This window comes from Pleurodeles waltl, chromosome 9 (genome assembly GCF_031143425.1).
Source record: "Pleurodeles waltl isolate 20211129_DDA chromosome 9, aPleWal1.hap1.20221129, whole genome shotgun sequence".
In the NCBI taxonomy this organism is placed as follows: domain Eukaryota; kingdom Metazoa; phylum Chordata; class Amphibia; order Caudata; family Salamandridae; genus Pleurodeles; species Pleurodeles waltl.
Window position 1 is genome coordinate 1,151,739,086 of NC_090448.1, and position 21,687 is coordinate 1,151,760,772.

Sequence of the window (21,687 nt, forward strand, 5' to 3'; positions counted from 1 at the left end):
TTGTATTAAGTTTTTTAGAATCTTGGCATACATGTCCAGGAAGCAGCTATCTGCTAAACTTACTATGTTGTTGTGTTTGGTATCATGCAAACGAGTTTCTGACATAAGGGCTTTAGACCTGTCAGGCAGAGTCTTTTCTCCTGAGGGAGTATCCTTTAATATTTCTCGCCGTACAAAATGTAATACTAGGTCTGTATTTTATCCTAGTTTCCCGGATAATTCTAAGTTGTGTGTTGTGCAATGTTTAAAGGCTTATGAGGTAAGTACAGCCGAGTTTCGCCACGATACGGGTGGTCAATTATTAAGTTCTTGTTAAAGCCTTTCCACCTAGTCTCTTCCGCTACTCTAGCTAGATGGATGCGGTGGCTTATGAGTGAGGCGGGCATTGATATTTCTCGGATTGGGGTCCACTCTGCAAGAGGCGCCATGACTATTAAGGCGTTTTCTTTAGGATCTCACCTACAGGACATTTTGAGAGCGGCTGACTGGTCGTCTGAGTCTACCTTGAAAGCTTTTTACTACAAGCCTATTTTAGACATCGCAACAGTTTTTCTAGATCAGCTTTAAACTAGCACAATCGGAGACTCCGGTCCGGACATAGAATAAAAAGATTTCTAGCTGTTGCGTTAAGAATTTTTAAATTCTATTAAGGTCACGGAGGCGAGGATTAGCCCTCCCTTTAAAAAAGTGTTTTGTATAATTAAGTCACACGTTATTGATATGTCTTAATTACATGCTGTGCTCCTTTTCTTACCCGTCCCTTTTGAAATTATATGTAAGGTCAATGGGTATAGTCCAGTGTTTATGGCTCAATTATTTGTTTACTTCTAGATAATGAAGACAACTGACTCCGGATTCTTCTGAAGTTTATGTTTTTCCTGTCATCGGAGTTCTCCGCTTTGGAGCTGTTTGGTGGTCCCATCGTTGATTGGACTTTCGTGGAACGTTGTGGTCTTGTGTGGTTTCCAGTTTCTTTCTCCTTTTGGGGATTGTTCTTGAGACTTTTTACTGTTATTGGACTCTCGCAAAGAAAGAGGAGGAGTTGTATTCTTAAGGGGTTTATGTAGGGATAGGCTCTATGGTGGTCATGTGATGCTGTGTCACAGGATGTGATGTTTTGTTTTCTAATTGGCTGCTAAAAATTAAAAGCATAGAAAGAGAAGCATAATCCTCGCCTTTGTGTCCTTAACAGAATTGAAAAATTCTTGACGTGACAGCTAGAAAACTTTTTATCCTGCCCCCACCCTCCCTGTCCATAGGAGTCCTGGTTGAGAGCTGATCATGAATAACCGGGTTCGCCATACTATTTTGATCATTCACCCTGATGACATCAGCAACACCTGCTTTTGTGCCAAAGGTCCACTTTCACCTACTCCCAACAGCCCTCCCCACCAAGTGTCAAGTGCTTTAGGTATCATATACCCGAGGAGTTCTTTCAAGCTTGCACCAATATTCTTCAGAGCCGCAACCAAGGTAACCAATGTCTTCTCTAGAATAGTCTCAAGGCCCACAGTGTCTATATGTTTAGGTTCCCCACTTGGAACTCCTACGGGCCATAAGGTCTAGATTGTTCCTTATTCCTGACCGCAGCCCGTCAAAAATGCAGATTTACCAGAGTCAGATGTCTAATTGCCAACTGGTTTAAAAGTACACACCTGACATGAGTCTGCCCTCTTCCTCTTTATGGGGGATCGAAAGACTATCATCTGGGTGCACGATTTTATCAGCAAGAGACAGATTTAGGAGCTAACGGCACAGGTATAATCCCCATGTCCTCATTACTCACACAACAGTTTTTAAGGCATGATAGACTAATGGCCTCATTATGACCCTGGCGGTAGAGAACCGCCAGGGCCAACGGGGGCGGGAGCACCGCCGACAGGCCGGTGGTGCTCCCTTGGGCATTCTGACCGCGGCGCTTTGGCCGCGGTCAGAACGGGAAAACCGGCGGTCTCCGCCGGTTTTCCACTGCCCCTAAGAATCCTCCAAGGCGGCGCAGCTCGCTGCGCCGCCGAGGGGATTCTGACAATCCCTACCGCCATCCTGTTCCTGGCGGCTCGCCCGCCAGGAACAGGATGGCGGTAAGGATTGTCGTGGGGCCCCTGGGGGCCCCTGCAGTGCCCATGCCAATGGCATGGGCACTGCAGGGGCCCCCGTAAGAGGGCCCCGCTAGTATTTCACTGTCTGCGTAGCAGACAGTGAAATACGCAACGGGTGCAGTAGCAGCCGTCGCACCTTCCCACTCCGCCGGCTCGATTACGAGCCGGCATCCTCGTGGGAAGGGAGTTTTTCCCTGGGCTGGCGGGCGGTCTTTTGGAGACCGCCCGCCAGCCCAGGGAAAAACTCATAATACCCTCCGCGGTCTTCTGACCGCGGAGCGGTATTATGGAGGGCGGCATCCCGCCAGGGTCATAATGAGGCCCTAACTGTCTCTGGGCTCATTCACAGACCCTCCCTGAATACTGCCAATGTGCCCTCTATTGATACATTATCAGAATGTTCCTTTAAGGGTGTGGCAGTAATCGACTTTCTCGCCACACCCAGCCTCTCTTCCACATATTCGATTTCAGTTGTTAAGGCAGTCATAGCTATAGTTAGAAAAGATGCGATAGAGACCGTTGCCCGGTTATCCTTGGAACTTGTAGAGAGCCACCCGGGCTCTTCTCTACAATGTAGCTATAGAGGAGCCCGGGGGAGGAGGAAGTGAGGCGAGGAAACAAAGATGGGAAAATGCACGCGCTTTGTGCAGTTTCCTAGACCATTAAGTATGACCAGCATATTGCATTTTATTGACCGCGCGGCGTGCGCTGTGTGTCGCCTCACGACTGGAGGCCAACCACCACATTGGCGACGAGTAGTAACTGGACCCACTCCGTGCGCAGGCCACGGGCGTACAGCGGGCACACCCGCCCCACCTCGAAAAGAACTGTTGCTCAGGTGTGACTGTGAGCGGCATTCGGACGCGGTCTGGCCTGCCCGCCCGCACTGCAGTCATCCAGCCGGTGACTGACAGGCATCGTCACAGGGCGATCCTGAGAGCAGACGGCTCACTGAGGGTCGCATGAACCTGACAACGGAGGGCACATCTGTGGCAGGCACCTCTGCTGCCGAGTGGAGGCGGGACACGCAGGAAGGAAGGATACCTGCCCTGCCCAGCGTCCCTGGAGGCGTTGGTTCATGCGGGCGCAAGGTCCCGGCCGGGAGGAGACGTGGACGCGATAGTGCATCTGCATGGATCAGCGTGTGCAGGGGAAGGCTGGCTCGGTTGCAGAGCTGCTCGACAGACACAGCCAGTCACGTGGCCCACACAGCGGTCTGCTGCAACGGCTGCGCAGCAAGGTGAGATTAAAAGTGATGTCTGGAGGGATCGTCTGTCACTGTTGATTCACAATCAAAGAAAAAAAAAAACTGAGTTACATTTCTGTATAAAAGCACATGACTGTGGCCACCTGCTAGAAAAAAAAAGGAAAAGGAAAGGGACAAGGAAGGAAAAGAAAAAAAAATATATCCAATTTCCAAGTGAGAATATAACAGGGAAAAAGGGCTGAGGTTTGCAAACCTGCACGTGAGGGCAGAGGCACCACGAGGCCCTACACAAGAGCAAGACGCAATGAGTTCCTCACAGGAACACTGCGATCAGCAGCTGCCACCACACGCGGGGGAGCCCAGGTGTACCCCCCTTCAGTCAACTGGCAGATCCTGCCATGGCTGCGCCAAGGTGGGGTCAACTGGCTCGGCAGGCTGGATAAATATTTCTGTGCTACGAGGGAGACGGATGGAGCGGTGCGACGCTCACTCATGTTGCATATGGGAGGGTACGAACTATATAAGCTTTTCAGCACTCTCCCCAAAACTGGAGCGGCGGATAATTTTAACGCGGCGGTAGCTGCCATCAACCTTTATTTTGACCCTCAGCTGAACTCAGATTATGAGAGGTTCAAACTTTGACAGGCGCAACAAAATGACACTGAATCCGTAGACATGTTTTATGCCAGGCTGGCCAGCACCTGTGTGGGCCTCAACCAGCATGAAGAGATAAGAGCGCAGGTCATCCAGGGGTGCTGGTCCAACATGGTGCGAAAACTCATACTACGACAACCCAGCATCTCACTAGATGAGATCCTGATCCTGGCACGGTCTCATGAACTCTCGGCCAGTCGGGCCGATGACATGGCCACGGTGCGAAGTCATTCCACGATGGTAGCGGGGACGTCCTGCCCCATGACCGTCAAACAGGAACAGTTGGAGGCCGTGTTAACACGTCCGGAGCCACAGCGTCTGCCACGCCCCACAAGGGCCAGCTGGAATGTACCCCGCAAAAGGGAAAAGCTGCAACAAATGCAGAAGAATGAACCACTTTGCTAAAGTGTGTCGAGGTGGACGGTCCAAACAGACTGCAACAGCTGAGAACTCAATAGTGGTAAGACAACTGGTGGCAGAGGGAAGGGCAAGTGCAGAGAGGGGCACAAGGGAAGAAGAAACTTGCTGGAATTTGGAAGACGAGAAAGAAGACGTGTTTGTCATCTCCTCGCTAGTAGAGGACACCAGAGGTGACGCCCCAACCCCTATGTGCACAGTGGACATCCAGGGGACCTCTGCAGTGGTACACATTGACACTGGAGCATCTGTCAATGTAATGGATGACACGTTATATGACCAGCTATCACTGCGACCGATGCTGACACCATGCACCACCAAGATATACATGTATGATGAGCGTGATCCCCTACCTGTGAGGGGAGCCATCGAAGTGACCATCACGAGCTAGGGCTGTTCGACCTGAGCCAAGTACCATGTGGCTGAAGGAAATTGTGGGACTCTCCTAGGGTGTCACACGGCGGAAGACCTTGAACTAGTCTTTTTCACACAACAAGTCCACAAAGCTCATGCTGATTCTATACTGAAGGACTTTCCTCAATTGTCTCGAGGGCTCGGGAAGCTCAAAGGGAAACAATTCAAATTGCATATTGATCAGGCTCACCGAAGAGTGCCGTTTCACCTACGTCCGGCCGTGGAGAAGGAGTTACAAGTGCTGGAAGACCAAGACATCATAGAGAAAGTCACATGCCCCACGCCGTAGGTGTTGTCACTGGTCATAGAGCCCAAGCAGCACGGTGCCATCCGCCTCTGTGTTGACATAAGATTGCCCAACCAGGTTATAAAGAGGGAAAGGTACATCACACCCACCATGGATGACATTGTGGCGGATCTGAACGGGGCCCAGTGGTTTTCCAAGTTGGACCTCAACTCAGGGTACCACGAGCTCAAACTAGACCCCGAAAGCAGAAACATTACCACCTTCACCACACATTGGGCTAAGAAGGTTCAAGAGGCTGAGTTTTGGAGTGTCCTCCGCAACAGAGGTTTTTCAAAATGCCATAAAGGAAACATTGTCTGGCCTTGTCTGAGTACTCAACCTCAGCGATGATATCCTCATTTTTTCGGAAATGTTGGAAGATCACCATCTTAGACTGCGGATGACTCTCCAACGGCTCTCTGATGCAGGTCACAAGAAAAAGTGGGCCTTCTACCAGAACTCGATTGATTTTTTTGGCTATGTGTTTTCCCGAGAGGGGCTACAGGTGGATCTGAAGAAGTCCGACACCATTCGTTTTGCACCCTTACCACAGAATGACATTGAAATATGCAGTTTTCATGGCATGGCCACGTACTGTGGGCGGTTCCTCCCTTAATTAGCTACCATGGCCGAGTCGTTGCGGCAGCTCACCAGAGCCAAGGTGCAGTGGAACTGGACTCTGGAGGAGAAAGCTGCTTTCAATGCAATCAAAGGAGCATTGCTAGACAAGGCCACGATGGCCTACTTCAACCCAGGACGACGGACGGAGGTGGTTGTGGATGGATGCCAGTCCCATGGGATTGGGGGATGTGCTGCTGCAGGAACACCAGAATCAGGAGTGGGTTCCTGTGGCGTATGCCAGCAGGGTGCTGTCTGCAGTGGAGACTCATTATGCCCAGACTGAGAGAGAGACATTGGCCATTTGATGGGCATGCCAGCACTTTCATCTGTAGCTATATGGACAGGACTTTCAAATTGTCACTAATCACAAGCCTCTGGTATCGATATTTGCAGGATCAGCAAGATTTGCACCTCTAAGAATTGAAAGATGGGCCGTTCTGTTGCAACCATACCAGTTGTGTGCTCTCTGTCACCCGGGAGTGACCAACCCGGCGGACTACCTGTCGCGACATCCATCCATGACACTCATGGAAGATGAGGAAAGAGATGAAATGAGGATGGTGGTACAGGCTGCGTGCCCAGTGGCTCTCACCCTGCAGGAGATAGCTGAGGCTTCCCAACAAGATGTGGTCATAAGCAAGGCCAAGGAAGCTCTGGATCGAAGGCAGTGGAAGAAGTTCCTGGAAGGGGTGAGGCATCTGGACCCATGCAATTTGTGTGGAAAGCAAGGGACGAGCTGTCCGTAGGACTGGATAGACTGCTTCTATGTGGCCAGAAGTTGGTAATTCCCTGCAGCTGGTGGGACCATGTGGGTCAACAGGGGGACGCCAAGACAAAAGTGTGCCTTCGCAGTAAGATAAGGACAGACAATGGTCCACCCTTTGAGGGGCAAGAGTTCCAGGAGTACCTGGGCAGCCTTGCGATATGTCACCGATGCATCACCCCACATTGGCTGCAGGCCAACAGTGACGTAGAACGATTTATGCGGACCCTGAACACAGCCTTGATAATAGGGGTAGAGCAAGAGGAGGATTTGGAGGGGTGCATGGAACAATTTCTGAGGGCTTACCGACAGACCCCTCATAGTACGACTGGGTGCGCTCCAGCAGTGCTGATGTTTAAGCGACCACCCAGGGGCTGCACCCCGGTGGGGTTGAGCTGGAAACCTGACAAGCTGGATCCTGAGGAGGCTCAAGAGAAGAGGCGAAACACCAATCAGAAAGGCAGTGCCAGGCGAAGGACTCAGTGCTCGGACATGTGCGAAGGGGACATTGTCCAGGTCAGAGACAGATACCGTGGTTGGAAATTCAGAACTCCATATGAACCCACACCGTGGACTGTAATCGAGGTGCGAGGGACCATGGTGACTTCCGAGAGAGGTGATAAACGTGTCACCCGGAGTGTGTCCTGGTTCAAGAAGGTGGCCGGGCATGAGGAGGACACTCCCGTAGGGGCGGAGGATGCCGATGATGCTGATGACCACCACCCGGAATCCAGCGAGATTCCAAGAAATGGCCCTTGCACTGGTAGAAGCCCAGAGCCAGTGCCTGATGCAGAGCAGATGCCTGATCAGGGAGGCCCCCGTCAGAGGTATCATCTTCGGCCCAATCCTGTTCCCAGCCTGCGACTCTGGGATTTTGTGTGCTGACATTTGAACTGAACGTTTGAGGGCCCAGTGGATCGGTGGCTGCCCTGATAAGACAATGACATGTTGGCAGTTGGTCTCCGGCCAAAATGTTTGTGGTTATTGTTGAGTTTGTGCAAATAAAGATTAGGAGGGATCTTCTCTACAATGTATCTATAGGAGAGCCCGGGGGAGGAGGAAGTGAGGTGAGGATGTAAAGAAGGGAGAATGCGTGCGCTTTGTGCAGTCTCCTAGACTCTTAAGTATCATCAGCGTATTGCGTTTTATTGACCATGCGGCATGCGCTTTGTGCGGCCTCACGACTAGAGGCCCGCCACCACAGAACTTGCAGTAATAGCAGCAGCCTTTTTTTTATCCATGTCTTGTCGGGGGAGGATTTTTGTCCAACACTACACCTGCCAACATCTACTATCAGGCAGCCGAGTCAAGGGAAGGGGTCCAGCCGACGCAGACAGGCGCGGACGGGCCCGTTCATGGCCCGGTCTTTGCTCAGGCACGCGCCCGTGTGCGTCCCTCTCTGCGGGGGCCTCAGGCAGTTATTGAATGCACCTCCTGACTCGGAAGTAGGGCCGCAGTCCGCGATGGGGATTTGAATCCCTGGCACTTCCCCTTACAGAGCGCGTCCCGCGCTGCGGGTGCCTTGGGCAGTTTTTAAACGCGCCTCCTGGCGCAGTAGTGTCAGCGGCCTTCCAGCCACAGTCCCTGCTGGGGAATTGGGTCCGTGGCACTTTGATGCAGACTGATGTTAAGTCGTGGTACCTTTAGAACGGATCCCCTGCTTGAATACCTACATGTAAGCTTTATTGATTTGAACCTATGGCGTCCATGAACAATATATTTTATAACTAGGATATGTGCTCCCTTACCAATACTATTTGTTTATGCTTTAGGTTTTATTGTTCTTGGGCTAATGTATCAGGATCGTTATCGTTGACTTGATGCCGTCTCCTAATTGGCCCATTCTCGATGTTTCTTCTTACTTGGGATTGGTTATTATTGGAGCTTCGCTTCGATTGTTTCAATCTGCCCAGTTTTAGGTTAGGTTTGTAATTTTTTAACTCTACTGTTACTCAGTACTGTGTAATCGTTTCTTCCTTAGTGGCATGCCGTACGAGAGGAGCATGAAATATAGTGGTTAATTATTTTTCCATCTTTGAGTGTCTCATTTACTTATCACACTTGTTGGTTTTGTGTGTTCCTTATTGTTTCACTGTTTGTACTTTGGGCATTTTCTGTGACTAATTGGACCTACACTATTCACTATTAAGATTCAACTTTTGGTTATTCCCGAACTTTCCTCACAGACTGTTTTCTAAACTAAGGTACATGGATTTTCTTTCCCCTTTCGTTTCACCTACTCCCAACTTAAGCAGTCGGTCTCTCCCGCTTCTTCATAATGTAGTATTTACGTGTGCTTTCGCAGCCTTGAAAGGTCACTTCGTGGCGAGACAAGTGGCTGTTGCTGCTTAGTCATGAATGTACTGAAGACTTCAGAGTCCGTCCCTTCTCAGCACACTGCTTAACGGAGTCACCCATTCTCCATGAACCTTTACTTTTGTTTGGCCTTCCTACTGAGTGCAGGGGTCTCGTACTACTGAAGGCAGTCAGTCAGATTGCTGACAGGCCATTCTTTCAAAAAAGCCGGCGTTAGGCAGAGCCGACAACTCGTCATAAGCAAGAGTGAGGCTCGAGCCTGGCTCCCCTGTGCAGTGCTGGCCTTCCAGAGGCACCAGCTATTGGCTAATGCCTTGATCTCCCTGGATGCTAGATGGCCACTATCAGTCTTTCTTCTAAGATTAACTGTTCAAAGTTACACTTGGCTGCAGAGGGAGCCTACATATCACGTGTGATACTCTCGGGCAGGCCTGGCTTTTTAACAAGCAGCATATTGTACTATGGGATTTGTACTTTCACTTATTCCTTTATACAAGCACCAGCATGATTATCAGGAAAGACGGCTGTAACATGAACCCCTATGGGCCATTTCTGGGGGCCCCCTCAGCTTGTTTATTTGTTATTTATAGCTGCCAAGTTCCCTAGGTCCATGCATCTTGAGTTATACTGGAATTCACAAGACTACAAGTCCAGGAATTTAAAGACAGATCCTGGAATGGAGCAGCTAGTCAGGCATGGACACCCGAAATTTGGCAAGACTGTTTGTGATATCAGGGGCCACGCACCACATTTTGCAGGTTGGCCCGCTCATTTTGCTTTAAACTACTGGTCCCTTGGCGTGTGACAAACTGAGCCGGCTTGTCCAATGAACATAAATTCGGCAGGTTTGTAATTTACATGTCACTGTGATCAGCTGCATCTGCAGATATAGTGGCCCGCAAGAGGCAGCAAACCTTGTCCCCGCATTTACATTTCGAAAAGGAAAAACATTTTTTAAGAGACAGTTTCCATTAAAGAGGCACGTTCTGCCTAACAATGGCAACTACTTCTCTTTGAGAATCAGATACCACCACAACTGGTGTGAGTGCAGATATCTGATCAATGGGTTTCGACCACCATTAAGATTAGAAACCACTGATACATGTGATTGTGAATCACAATTAGGAATGAACGCCTGTTCCCTGCTATTCATAAATACGCTAGGTAATCGGCCTCAAAAACACTTTAGTGAATCAGAAAGGCATTTCTGAGTTGCCAAAGTGTTTTTGTACATCCCAAACATAGGGGGTGATTCTAATTCTGGCGGGCGGCGGAGGCCGCCCGCCAGAATTCCGCCCCCATAATACCGCGGAGGGTATTATGAGTTTTTCCCTGGGCTGGCGGGCGGTCTCCAAAAGACCGCCCGCCAGCCCAGGGAAAAACTCCCTTCCCACGAGGATGCCGGCTCGTAATCGAGCCGGCGGAGTGGGAAGGTGCAACGGGTGCAGTAGCACCCGTCGCGTATTTCAGTGTCTGCAAGGCAGACACTGAAATACCTTGCGGGGCCCTCTTACGGGGGCCCCTGCCGTGCCCATGCCATTGGCATGGGCACGGCAGGGGCCCCCAGGGGCCCCGCGACCCCCCCTACCGCCATCCTGTTCATGGCGGCTTTCCCGCCATGAACAGGATGGCGGTAGGGGGGTCAGAATCCCCCATGGCGGCGCAGCAAGCTGCGCCGCCATGGGGGATTCTGAGGGCAGCGGTAAACCGGCGGGAGACCGCCGGTTTACCCTTTCTGACCGCGGCCAAAGCGCCGCGGTCAGAATGCCCTACGGGGCACCGCCGGCCTGTCGGCGGTGCTCCCGCCGACCCTCGGGGTTAGAATCAGCCCCATAATCTTTTGTGGTCACAAACCCGGTGATTTTGGAAGTCATCGAGTCAGGGACTCCAAAAGTGTTTTGTACTTTGGGCACTAAGACCCCAAGTGCCGTGCTTACCAGGAAGGGAAAGGTATGAATCAATTGACTCTTTAAACCCATATAGGTTTCAACACATTAGAGATGTTTGTATGCACATTTATAAAGCACAAACCTAGCTACAAAGCAAAGGAGCACTGTAAATAAAGGGGATACAAGCTAGGGGGACTGGCAGGGGAATGTTGGAAGTTGGGGGATGCAACAGAAAAGGGAGAGGCCTGGAGGGGAGAGTGAGAGGACGGTGCCCAGGTTTTTATGAATATGACAATAATACGTTGAGTGAGTCTGAGCAAATAGTAAATATTTACTGAAATACATATATTATTTTTTGTAAACCTTTTTTTAATAAAAAAAATGTCAGAATTTGATTGTGGCTGGAATTATGAGGTCAATTATATTATAGACTGACAATCTACAACTTTTAAAACAAATCTTGCTACTTGTCTAATTAAAAGGCAGCAAAAAAGACACGTTCAGCCAATGACTTCATGTCAGCAGGACACGCCATGTCTCCAGTTCTGGGCTTTTACTTGACACCCTAAGGCGTTCTCGCCATTAATTCTCCGGTTAGCCCAATGGAACCAATGATTTGCAACAAAAAAGATCATGGGCAGAAAGCAACCTAACAACCTGAGTTTTGACCAGCAAGACATAGGGATTAGAAATCGGATGTCCTGCAGACATGGAGCAATCTGCCAAACTCGGTCCCACTCAGCAAGAAAACGCCCCATTAACTAGAATCTCTTTTGAATTAAAGCAGTGAGAAATTCATCACATTGTGCCAGTTTGAAACTATATGGAATCATGATGATGATGATAACAATAAAAAGGCAAAGAATAATTCTAGTAAGTAATATACATAACAGGTGAAAATTAATCCTATAACAATCAGTATTTGTAGATCAAGGTTCAGTCTGTAGAAAATCATACAATGGTTCATATTTAGAATGAAAAACACTTCAAAGCAAAGCAAAGTAAGCCAGGTAAGCAGGAAATAAAATGTAACAATGTAAAAATGGCATTTCATAAGCGGTTGGATCTAGGAGGCGTTGAAGCTGAAATTTCACCTTCCAGCTTTCGCTAGTCACACCACGTGCAAACATTAACGCACCGACCGGCTGTGCTGAGCGACAAATACCCACGGTGGCGGGAATAATCAGACACCTGAGCAGTCACAGCGCAAAGAGCCATCTCTGGACCGTTTCGCTCCTTTTGACACTAATTGCTGTGGACACAAGCGACTTCGATGCATCATTGAACCAATTTACATTTGGAAGATCTCATTAAAGGTGCTGACGTATGCCTTGGAGTTAAATGCGGCAAGGCCACCAATACAAAATACATCAAGCCATGAAAGCTAAAAGTCAGCACTTACTTTAGGGTTTCAGTGGACATTTGGAGGTTATAATTCTTTTCAGTTTCGGGTAATTTGGAGAATTCTACGAGACAGGGGTGTTGCCTTTTGTTGTCGTCCCGGACCTGAAGGACAAAAGCAAAAGAAAAGGAGATATTGTCAGTTGATGATTCACATATGTACACAGATTAACATCTTCACACTGCTTAAATTGTCAGTTGTACTATGCAAAATATCTGTGAACCTCTCTTGAATATACACTTACATTCATGGTGGCAGAAAAAGACCACTCATACCATCTCATCTGTATGCCTCCCTACCCCCCATAGCACCAACAATTTAGACTGAATCTCCATATTTACTCCAACCACTGAATGTGAGACAACAAGATAAACAGTGTGCAATTTCCTTGGCTCCTTTCTGGTCCAAGGTTTCCCCCAGTCCCCTGTCCTTCAAAATCTTTATGCTCCTCCTTATGCCCCTCATGAATCAGATGGCAGATTAGTGTTCCAACAGAAAACCAACTACAGAATATTGTGGGGCCAAAATATAATTGGAAGACTATTGGGGACCAAAATATGGTGCACGCAAACTTATATAGGTAAGCATATGTTTAGTATATTTAACACCATATATCTGTCCCTTGTCAAAGTATGTGAAAGATAGTAACTCTATTCTTGGCTACATGCACATCTTCGTATTTAGGTCCTCATTATGTTTGACATGATATTTGGCCCCCAAATTATCTTTGCCTTTTATATTCCATCATGCAACTGATATCCTTTGCCTATCCTGAAGACACTCAAATCTACCTTAAAGTCAGATCCTTCCAGGACCACTTCAGTACAGTGAACGAAGCCCTAGCTGGCATAGAAAACTAGTTGGGCAGGAGCTGTAAAGTAAACTACAGATTTAACAAAAAGAGGGCTCTTCCACCCACCCTCTTTAACTGCACTGTAGGAGAGGAGGTGCTCCGTAGAGGTTTATCCCCTGTACAACAATCAGTAAATTCATGGAATGGAGATAGACACTACTGTACGCAGAAGTGTTGAGGGAAGGGGAGTCAGGATTTTAGGGTAAATTCCCAACAGAGAATATTTTTGGTTGCAGCAGAGCTATTAGTTTTCAGAGTTTGCTCTTAGTTAATACCTTTCCATAGGTCCATCCCAATTCTATTTTATTCATGCCCCACAGCTCGTGGATGTTTTCAGCCAGTTTATCTCGGATCTTCTCCAGGTGAGGGGGTAGGACAATCTGGAAAAAACACAGTTTCTTGATTAAATGTCAATGCTTCGGCTTTAGTTAGATGTAGTTCCCCTCCTTAAGAGACCATCTCTTTAAAATATCTTAAATTAAAACATTAGCCAAGTAGGGTATACACAAGGAATGTCCAACGTAGGTTTAATAGGGTTGGATCAATGCCAGAGTTTCAGGATAATCACTGATTTTGTTAATCAATTCCATTTAGATTAAATGTATCGTACATGGATAGACAGAGTCTTGCATGTAGGCATGTAACCGGACCTCTCGGGCATCCGTTGGACACCCCCTGGTTAGCCAAACCCAATTCTCAAGACAGGTCACTCAGTTTGTTGTGTTCCTCTAGATGGGCATAATCATTACGACAATGTCATGGCTGCTCTCCGCTTAACTGCTTCATCGCACAGTGGCTTTCTCTGCACAAGACAAACAGGAAAGTGGGCAATGTACAGTTATACAGAAAACCAATATGGAAAGTTTAAAGACATGACCTCTCAATCTTGTCATTTTCTTGCAATCCTTCATCAGGAGTTTCCAGCGGAAACCAGGAGGACTGGAAATATGCAGATTTTCACTGAGGAACACACATGTTGGCACCAATGGTTCCATTCACAAACTTTTACACTGACATTTCAGTGTTTCCATCCTCAGCTTACCCTCTGATCACCTCCACCGCAGGATCACCGCTGTCTGAACTCAGTGAATAAGTATGTTTACTGCCTCTGACTCTCATGTATGCTCGTCCTTCTCTAAACATTGCTGAGGCGAGGCACACCATGTAATGAACATGTGTAAAGCGGAGCTCTGCTGGGTGCTCCAGCTCAGTGCACTTTACCTGGCTGGTGTCTACAGGACAGGGAATGAAGGAGGCCTGGGAGAGGAACTTGGTGGTCCCCAGGAGATCTCGCACGCCGTCGAGGTCTCTCTTGTACTCCTTCACCGGCTCGATTCTCATCTTCTCTTTGGGCAGCAGCGCCTCGTAGCAGGGAGCGTAGCCAGCGGGGGGCAAAAACTTAAACTCGCCATGGCGACCTCCCAGCAGGAACCGAACCCTGCAGTGAAGAAGAGAGTGAGATGACTGGGTCACAGAGGGGGAGGAAGAATAATCAAACCTAGCGAAGGTGGCTAAGGACTCTTTACAGGCACAAAAAATGCAAGTTAGAACCAGATTGCTGCAACAAAAAAAACTTTTCAATTAGCAGGGCCCCCCAATGTTCTAGTTCATACTTTATTACAGTGGTGGAGAGTGATGGGAACAATGTCACAGTAGACTGAGTATCAGTGTCACCCAATGCTCTAGGCCATGCTTTATTACAGCAGTGGAGAGTGCTGAGAACCATGTCACAGTGGACTGGGTATTGGGGTCTCTCAATGCTCTAGGCCATGCTGTCTTACTGTGGTACAGAGTTATACTGTCTGTCCAATACTCTAGGCCATGCTGTCATACGGTGAATGTCACATTGGATTGGGTAATAATGTTTGGCAAATACTCTAAACCATGCATGTCTTATGGCGTTGCAGAGTACTGGGAACAATGTCACAGCAGACTGGGAACTAATGTCTGCTCAATACTCTAGGACATGCTGCCATACAGTGGACTGGGTATTAATGTTGTAGTCTTTAGTACCTCAACAGAGACCATGCCACTGGGCTATTTCATAATTTAGTTTGTTTGGCAATTACATACTGCAATTGCACATACCATAATACAGGCGGACCACAACAAATACCCATACTATTAGTAACAATCTAAACAACAAGTAGTCTCCCTAAAGTTCTGGGCTTACAAAAGTATCATAGTTTAAGTAAAGACTACATGTGCATAGACAGAGAAATATAAAGGCTAATGTGATTAACATCATGACAATCCTATACCATTTCATGAAACTACTTTTTGTTGTAGTAATCAATTTTTCTTTCCGACCTATTACTTTAGTGGTGGGAACTATGTATAGTTTATGGGTATCTTAATTTTTATTTTATACCTTCATAGCTCTATGACACCATTGTTTATTATATTAGTGCTCATGGTTTTATAAGTAGTTTCCTGTGGTAGAATAAAATACACGTTTCAACTATTTCTCCCAAAGCAATGTTTGTATGAGAACCAAGAGAGCACCACAGAGTGTGTGACCCAGGCCCCACAAGATCCAGTGACTGTGAGCTCAATTATGTTCTTCTGGTTGGGAGGTCATACATGTGCCAGATCATGAATAGCTAAGCATTTAACATGCAGACGTAGATTTTAGTAACATATTTGTGGTAGTAGGAGGCAGAATCCTGCTTCAAGCGACAATCTAGAGGTGGCCACTCTATCGCTGTTAAAATACATGCTGAATCACCGCCCATTTGAGTTCAGCACTGATGTATTAGTAAGGCCTAGAAGACCCTGTAACACAGCCAGAAAGGCTACCCACTGTTTCAAACTTGATGTACCATAATTGTGGATGACTCCGTTTCTTTAGCTTGAATACCCCCTCACTTGAGCATAAGGTACTCTCTAACCATGCCACCAGATTCTGAAGTATTTAACATTTCTCCGTCTGCCACCATGCACAGAATTTGGTTACTTGCAAAGCAGTGATACACATTTGTAGGCTATGCATTGTGCTGCTACCACTTATCAATTCGTATGGATCTCGCCCAAACCACACAGATGAACACCTTTTATCTCTGCGGCTCTTCAAATCATTTAACCTGAGGCAAGTATCAGTGGGCAATGGCAGCTGGGGCTTGAAAAAGGGAGGAAGATCATTAAAACATAAAAACCTGTCCTCCTTTTGTGAAAGGCGGAGAAGGAAGCAGCATCATAAAAATTTGGAAACCTGTCCTCCCTTTGTGAGAGTTGAAGAAGGAAGCAGCAGCATCAAAGCGTGGAAACCTGCCCCATAAGGCAGTGGCATCTGAAAAACTTGCCAACCCTGCCCCTGAGTACTGAGAGATCCAGGAAAGGGAAGGTATCATAAGAAGATGACAGCCTTCTTCAAATTACTGCGGGCTCAGAGAAGGCAATCTCTGCCACCATATCTCAGAGAAAGAAGGGGCATGTCGGAGAAGCGAGGGGCATCAGATAAATATGGCAATAGGTCCACCTTTGCTGAGAGCTCAGTGAAAGGACGTTCAATGAGGAAACCAGGTCAACTTGAGAGCTCAGAGAAAGGAAATATAGTATAAAAACATGTCAACCTGTCAATCTTCTTACAGAGCACTCCCAGTCAGTGCCCCCGTGTCACTGCCTGGTAACGTGAAGACTTCTTTTAAATAATGTAATTGTGTGTTTTAAAAAGGAAATTCCATATATATATATATATATATATATATATATATAGCGCCTACTACCCTGGAGATGTTGAAACATTTAATGGTTAGTACATGCTGTTCCCGATCCCCATAGTTAGTGGTTAGACCAGTGGCTTTTTTTGTTTTTGTTTGTTTATTGGGACTACTCTTGTGCTCTTAAGGGAAATATTTCATGCAGTTCCTCCAGTTTTTTGGTGGCACATTGAGTTGGTGTGATCCTTAGTGGGGGGTATGGGAGAAGCGAATGGCTGATGGACTGAAAAGGTACTGTGTTAGGTTACAGGGATATGATTTCAAAGAAAGAATAAGGCATGTGATTTAGAGTAGTCTACATACTCAGGACACAGAGGGACGGTGGAAGGGAAGGACATGGTCACTCAAAAGCAATAAAAGGGAAAATAATTTAAAAATGAAATCTAGTTTACTTTTTCGTGCAGGATTTTAGGGATCTAGTAGAGGTTTTTTGATATAGCATGTAATCGGTAGATGCAACACAAAAGGCATGCTGCTCTCTGTATGTGTGTGAGTAGATCTGTAGGGCAGGTCAGGGTATTAGAGCTGAAACCTCGTCCCTCTTGGGAGTGATCCGTCTCAGCCCCACTGGCCTTTAACAGGGCACATCTCCATCTGACAGCAATATAGTTCACCTCTGGAAGCCCCTGCAGGTGTGACAGCCTGTCTCTCCTTACACGAATCCCGTTGCTCATCCCCTTGAAGGCATGCAGGCTTCGAGGGTCTGCAGCCGTCGGGGTGCTCGGCTATAAATAGCAAGGAGCGGAGACGTCAAAGCAGGCACCTGCGGCTCGGCAATAGATTGTATTCACTTGTTAATGCTGCTCCGCTCTGCCAGCAGCTGCAGGCCGGACTCTAGGCCGCCTGCCCTGCCCCACTCTTCAGCGCAGGCACATCTGGGCCCACATGCTCCACTTACGACACCACAGACAATGTACCTCGTGCTCTGCTAAAAGAGATAGCAATGACGTAAGGGGCACGGTGCAGTGAACGAGAGAAGGGCCGGTCTGGTGGTCCCCAAAGTAGCCAGGGATGGAGGCATGGGTTGGTGCCAGAGGGCGACGGTATCCTCTGGGGGCAGCGGCGTAGACCCTCCCTCAACTTTGAGATATCATTTACACACACATACACAAGGTAACTATAACATATAACTATTTCACGGTTCCCTGTGAAATATGGATTTTACCAATATATTGACAATATATCAATCTTTGCCAATGTCAGAGCTACTATGAAAAAGCACCATGGACGACCAAATTATGCAGCAGGACTAGCTTTTTATCATTTTCTACCAGTATTATTTCATCCATTTTTGATGTTGTAAAGCCATTATTATGTGGTAAAGGATACTGCCACAGATTCGTATAAATCCATTGTCCCTCAACACTGTCTATGGTTTTATAAACAGCTCAAGCACGCGGCTGCACTAGGGGGGGGAAAGCAGTGCAGAACAAGATTTACTACATATGGCTGCTGATGCCCATACTGGCTGCCCAGCGTAACACGTCCACCTTTGTGTGGAAACAAAGGGCATGCTGGGATGGGCCATGGCCCTCGTTGTCCCCTTTTGGCTCCGCCACCGACATGAGCATCAGACACAGGCACCCCCAACTGGGGCAGTCCTGCAAGCTCCCCTACAGGAAGCACTGGTGTGGGTGCACAGTACAGTGGGCTTGGAAGTGCTGTGCATGTACAGTCAGCCCTGAAAATGGCAACCTTTTACTTCCGGATACCATACTTTTGGGGCCAGGGTGTGGCAACAGAGAGGGAATGGAGTTACAGTAAGCAGAGTCTGTCCACGTATACATTTATTTTAAAACAAACTTTACAACAATGAAATAGGGAACAAGGACAAAAATAGGAGTTGGCGTAATTAGCGCAGTTTGATTCTGAGGAATCACGCAGAATTTAATTAAATTTCTGCCACATTCCACAGAGCTCCACGACGGGGCGGAGTGGGCATTTAACACTATTTTCTTAGTACAAAATGCACATGCGGATCCAAAATGGCTGTAAGGATCATTCTGCACTAAGAAGACTGCACAGTCAAATACCACTCGGCGCCCTTGCATACTCTGCAGTCTTAATCACTGCAGAGTATGTAGGGGCGCTAAGTGATATGCAGTGGTTTCTAAACTTTAGAAACCACTGCTTAATCTTAACCTCCAAATAAAGAGAAGGGATCAGAGGATTATATGGTCCAGTGTACACCCTCCAGTCAACCTGATAATGTAATATAATACACTGTTCCAAAACTGACACAAGGAAAAAGGGAAGGAGTCCTGATAATCAGGAGCACAAGTCCTCACACACCACATTTGGTGTCATGCTTCATCATCGGACAGCTCCTCGTCAGGCCGGCACTGCAATGCCTGACGGGCACCCCCCGAAGGGGGGCTCTTTGCCGGAGATCTTTTAGAAAAAGTTTTTTTCCTTCCTCTTTCTCGGACCCACACTTGGTTTCGCGGCTTCATCATTAACTAAAAGATCTCCGGCAAAGAGCCCCCCTTCGGGGGGTGCCCGTCAGGCATTGCAGTGCCGGCCTGACGAGGAGCTGTCCGATGATGAAGCATGACACCAAATGTGGTGTGTGAGGACTTGTGCTCCTGATTATCAGGACTCCTTCCCTTTTTCCTTGTGTCAGTTTTGGAACAGTGTATTATATTACAGAATCTTAACCTCCACCAGCAGAGCGGTGGAATTTTAATTTGGCAGTAATTTTGCAATACAAGAGTAACACGGAATTACTAGAATTCCTACGATTCAGGCGGCAGAACTGAACAATCCGCCCAGGCCTAGACAACAGTGGCAGTAAACCTGTTCTGGCTTAGTTAATTCGACAAAAAGGCTGCATTAAAAAAAAGTTTCGCAATCTTTTGTTATCCTAAAGTTGCTTAGGAGGGTTCTTTTGTATAGTAATACAGAGGTATTAATGCTGACAACCCTTACCACTGCTTAACATTTAATTTCAGACTGTGTTTCTCAAACCAATTACTCTATAATTATATGCCTACACAAATGGATGATTTGGGACTCTTACACAACGGAACACACATTGGCTTATCTAATATTTCCTGTACATTGATTTACAAATGTGTATGATTCATTGTTTCTGTGTAATGCGTCTGTAATATAGAGTGCTTTGATACTCAACATTCGGACATGAGTAGTTGTATAAAGTAGTTTAAATAACAAATACATAAGTAAGTGCTATTTAAATTGTTATTATTAGTTGAATTAGTTATACAAACCTTATGTCTGACATTCTAACAAAGCAAATCCCTTACATACAGGGGTTGAACCAAGCGAAATCATAGTTTCTCTTAAGCACTTGTGCACTGAGTGCCTTTGTTCCCCTCCATTGCAGTGATAGGTCTCAGCCGATCGAGACAGCAACAAGACGAGGTCTTTGTGCTGAGCCCAGCTGGAAGTGAAGACCCCTCCACCCTTGCACCTGCAGATCGCTGCCTCGAAAAAAAATTTGAAAAGCTGGTGGTGCTGCTGAGTGGGTCCCGCTATCGGCAAATTACATCAGGAAACATTCCGCATATTTTACTATGGTTGGCCTGGACCGGGCTCAATAATAGCTGCCAGATCTGCAATCCATCTGGGTGCCTCTCATTTCTTGCCCGGTTTACCGTGCTCAGAATTCAAGTTACATGCCATACCTGCACGGTTTGTAGCTGAAGGGGAAATGTGGCATGGCCTGGATCAAGAAATTTGGACAAGTGAGAAAACCAGAAACAGAACTGGGATCTCATTTCACAGACAAGTGCGTAATTGCTGCACAGCATCTCTTACGCCCAGGCCTAGACAACAGTGGCAGTAAACCTGTTCTGGCTTAGTTAATTCGACAAAAAGGCTGCATTAAAAAAAAGTTTCGCAATCTTTTGTTATCCTAAAGTTGCTTAGGAGGGTTCTTTTGTATAGTAATACAGAGGTATTAATGCTGACAACCCTTACCACTGCTTAACATTTAATTTCAGACTGTGTTTCTCAAACCAAGCACTCTTTAAATATATGCCTACACAAATGGATGATATGGGACTCTTACACAACGGAACACACATTGGCTTATCTAATATTTCCTGTACATTGATTTACAAATGTGTATGATTCATTGTTTCTGTGTAATGCGTCTGTAATATAGAGTGCTTTGATACTCAACATTCGGACATGAGTAGTTGTATAAAGTAGTTTAAATAACAAATACATAAGTAAGTGCTATTTAAATTGTTATTATTAGTTGAATTAGTTATACAAACCTTATGTCTGACATTCTAACAAAGCAAATCCCTTACATACAGGGGTTGAACCAAGCGAAATCATAGTTTCTCTTAAGCACTTGTGCACTGAGTGCCTTTGTTCCCCTCCATTGCAGTGATAGGTCTCAGCCGATCGAGACAGCAACAAGACGAGGTCTTTGTGCTGAGCCCAGCTGGAAGTGAAGACCCCTCCACCCTTGCACCTGCAGATCGCTGCCTCGAAAAAAAATTTGAAAAGCTGGTGGTGCTGCTGAGTGGGTCCCGCTATCGGCAAATTACATCAGGAAACATTCCGCATATTTTACTATGGTTGGCTTGGACCGGGCTCAATAATAGCTGCCAGATCTGCCATCCATCTGGGTGCCTCTCATTTCTTGCCCGGTTTACCGTGCTCAGAATTCAAGTTACATGCCATACCTGCACGGTTTGTAGCTGAAGGGGAAATGTGGCATGGCCTGGATCAAGAAATTTGGACAAGTGAGAAAACCAGAAACAGAACTGGGATCTCATTTCACAGACAAGTGCGTAATTGCTGCACAGCATCTCCTACGATAGACCTTGGGCTTTTTGTGGGCTGGATCTTGGCAGGTCCCAGACCTAGCAGACCCAGGAGTTATTAAAGGACGGCTCTGAAAGTGATTCATGTCCTTAACAGTACAGGCAGAAACACTGATTCTCATGTCTGTGATGCAGTCCATGTTTACGTTTCACATGTTTTACTTCATCTTGCTTTCCCGAAGAGTGTTTGCTTTTTACACATATCGTGTTTTTTGTTGATTTTATTCGCGCACATAGGACTCTTA

At 46.9% G+C, this 21,687-nt stretch overlaps 1 protein-coding gene across 9 annotated transcripts in view; it reads right to left on the minus strand.

Annotated features, from left to right (window-relative positions):
- RYR3 (ryanodine receptor 3) overlaps positions 1 to 21,687 on the minus strand; it is a 1,450,647-nt gene that overhangs the window by 1,021,480 nt on the left and 407,480 nt on the right. For all 9 annotated transcript variants that reach the window (XM_069208992.1, XM_069208994.1, XM_069208991.1 and 6 more), the window contains 3 exons: positions 14,143 to 14,359; positions 13,197 to 13,301; positions 12,069 to 12,172 (listed from right to left, as the gene is read on the minus strand). In XM_069208992.1, the coding sequence (XP_069065093.1) occupies positions 12,069 to 12,172; positions 13,197 to 13,301; positions 14,143 to 14,359 (426 nt within the window). The remainder of the gene's footprint in view (positions 1 to 12,068; positions 12,173 to 13,196; positions 13,302 to 14,142; positions 14,360 to 21,687) is intronic.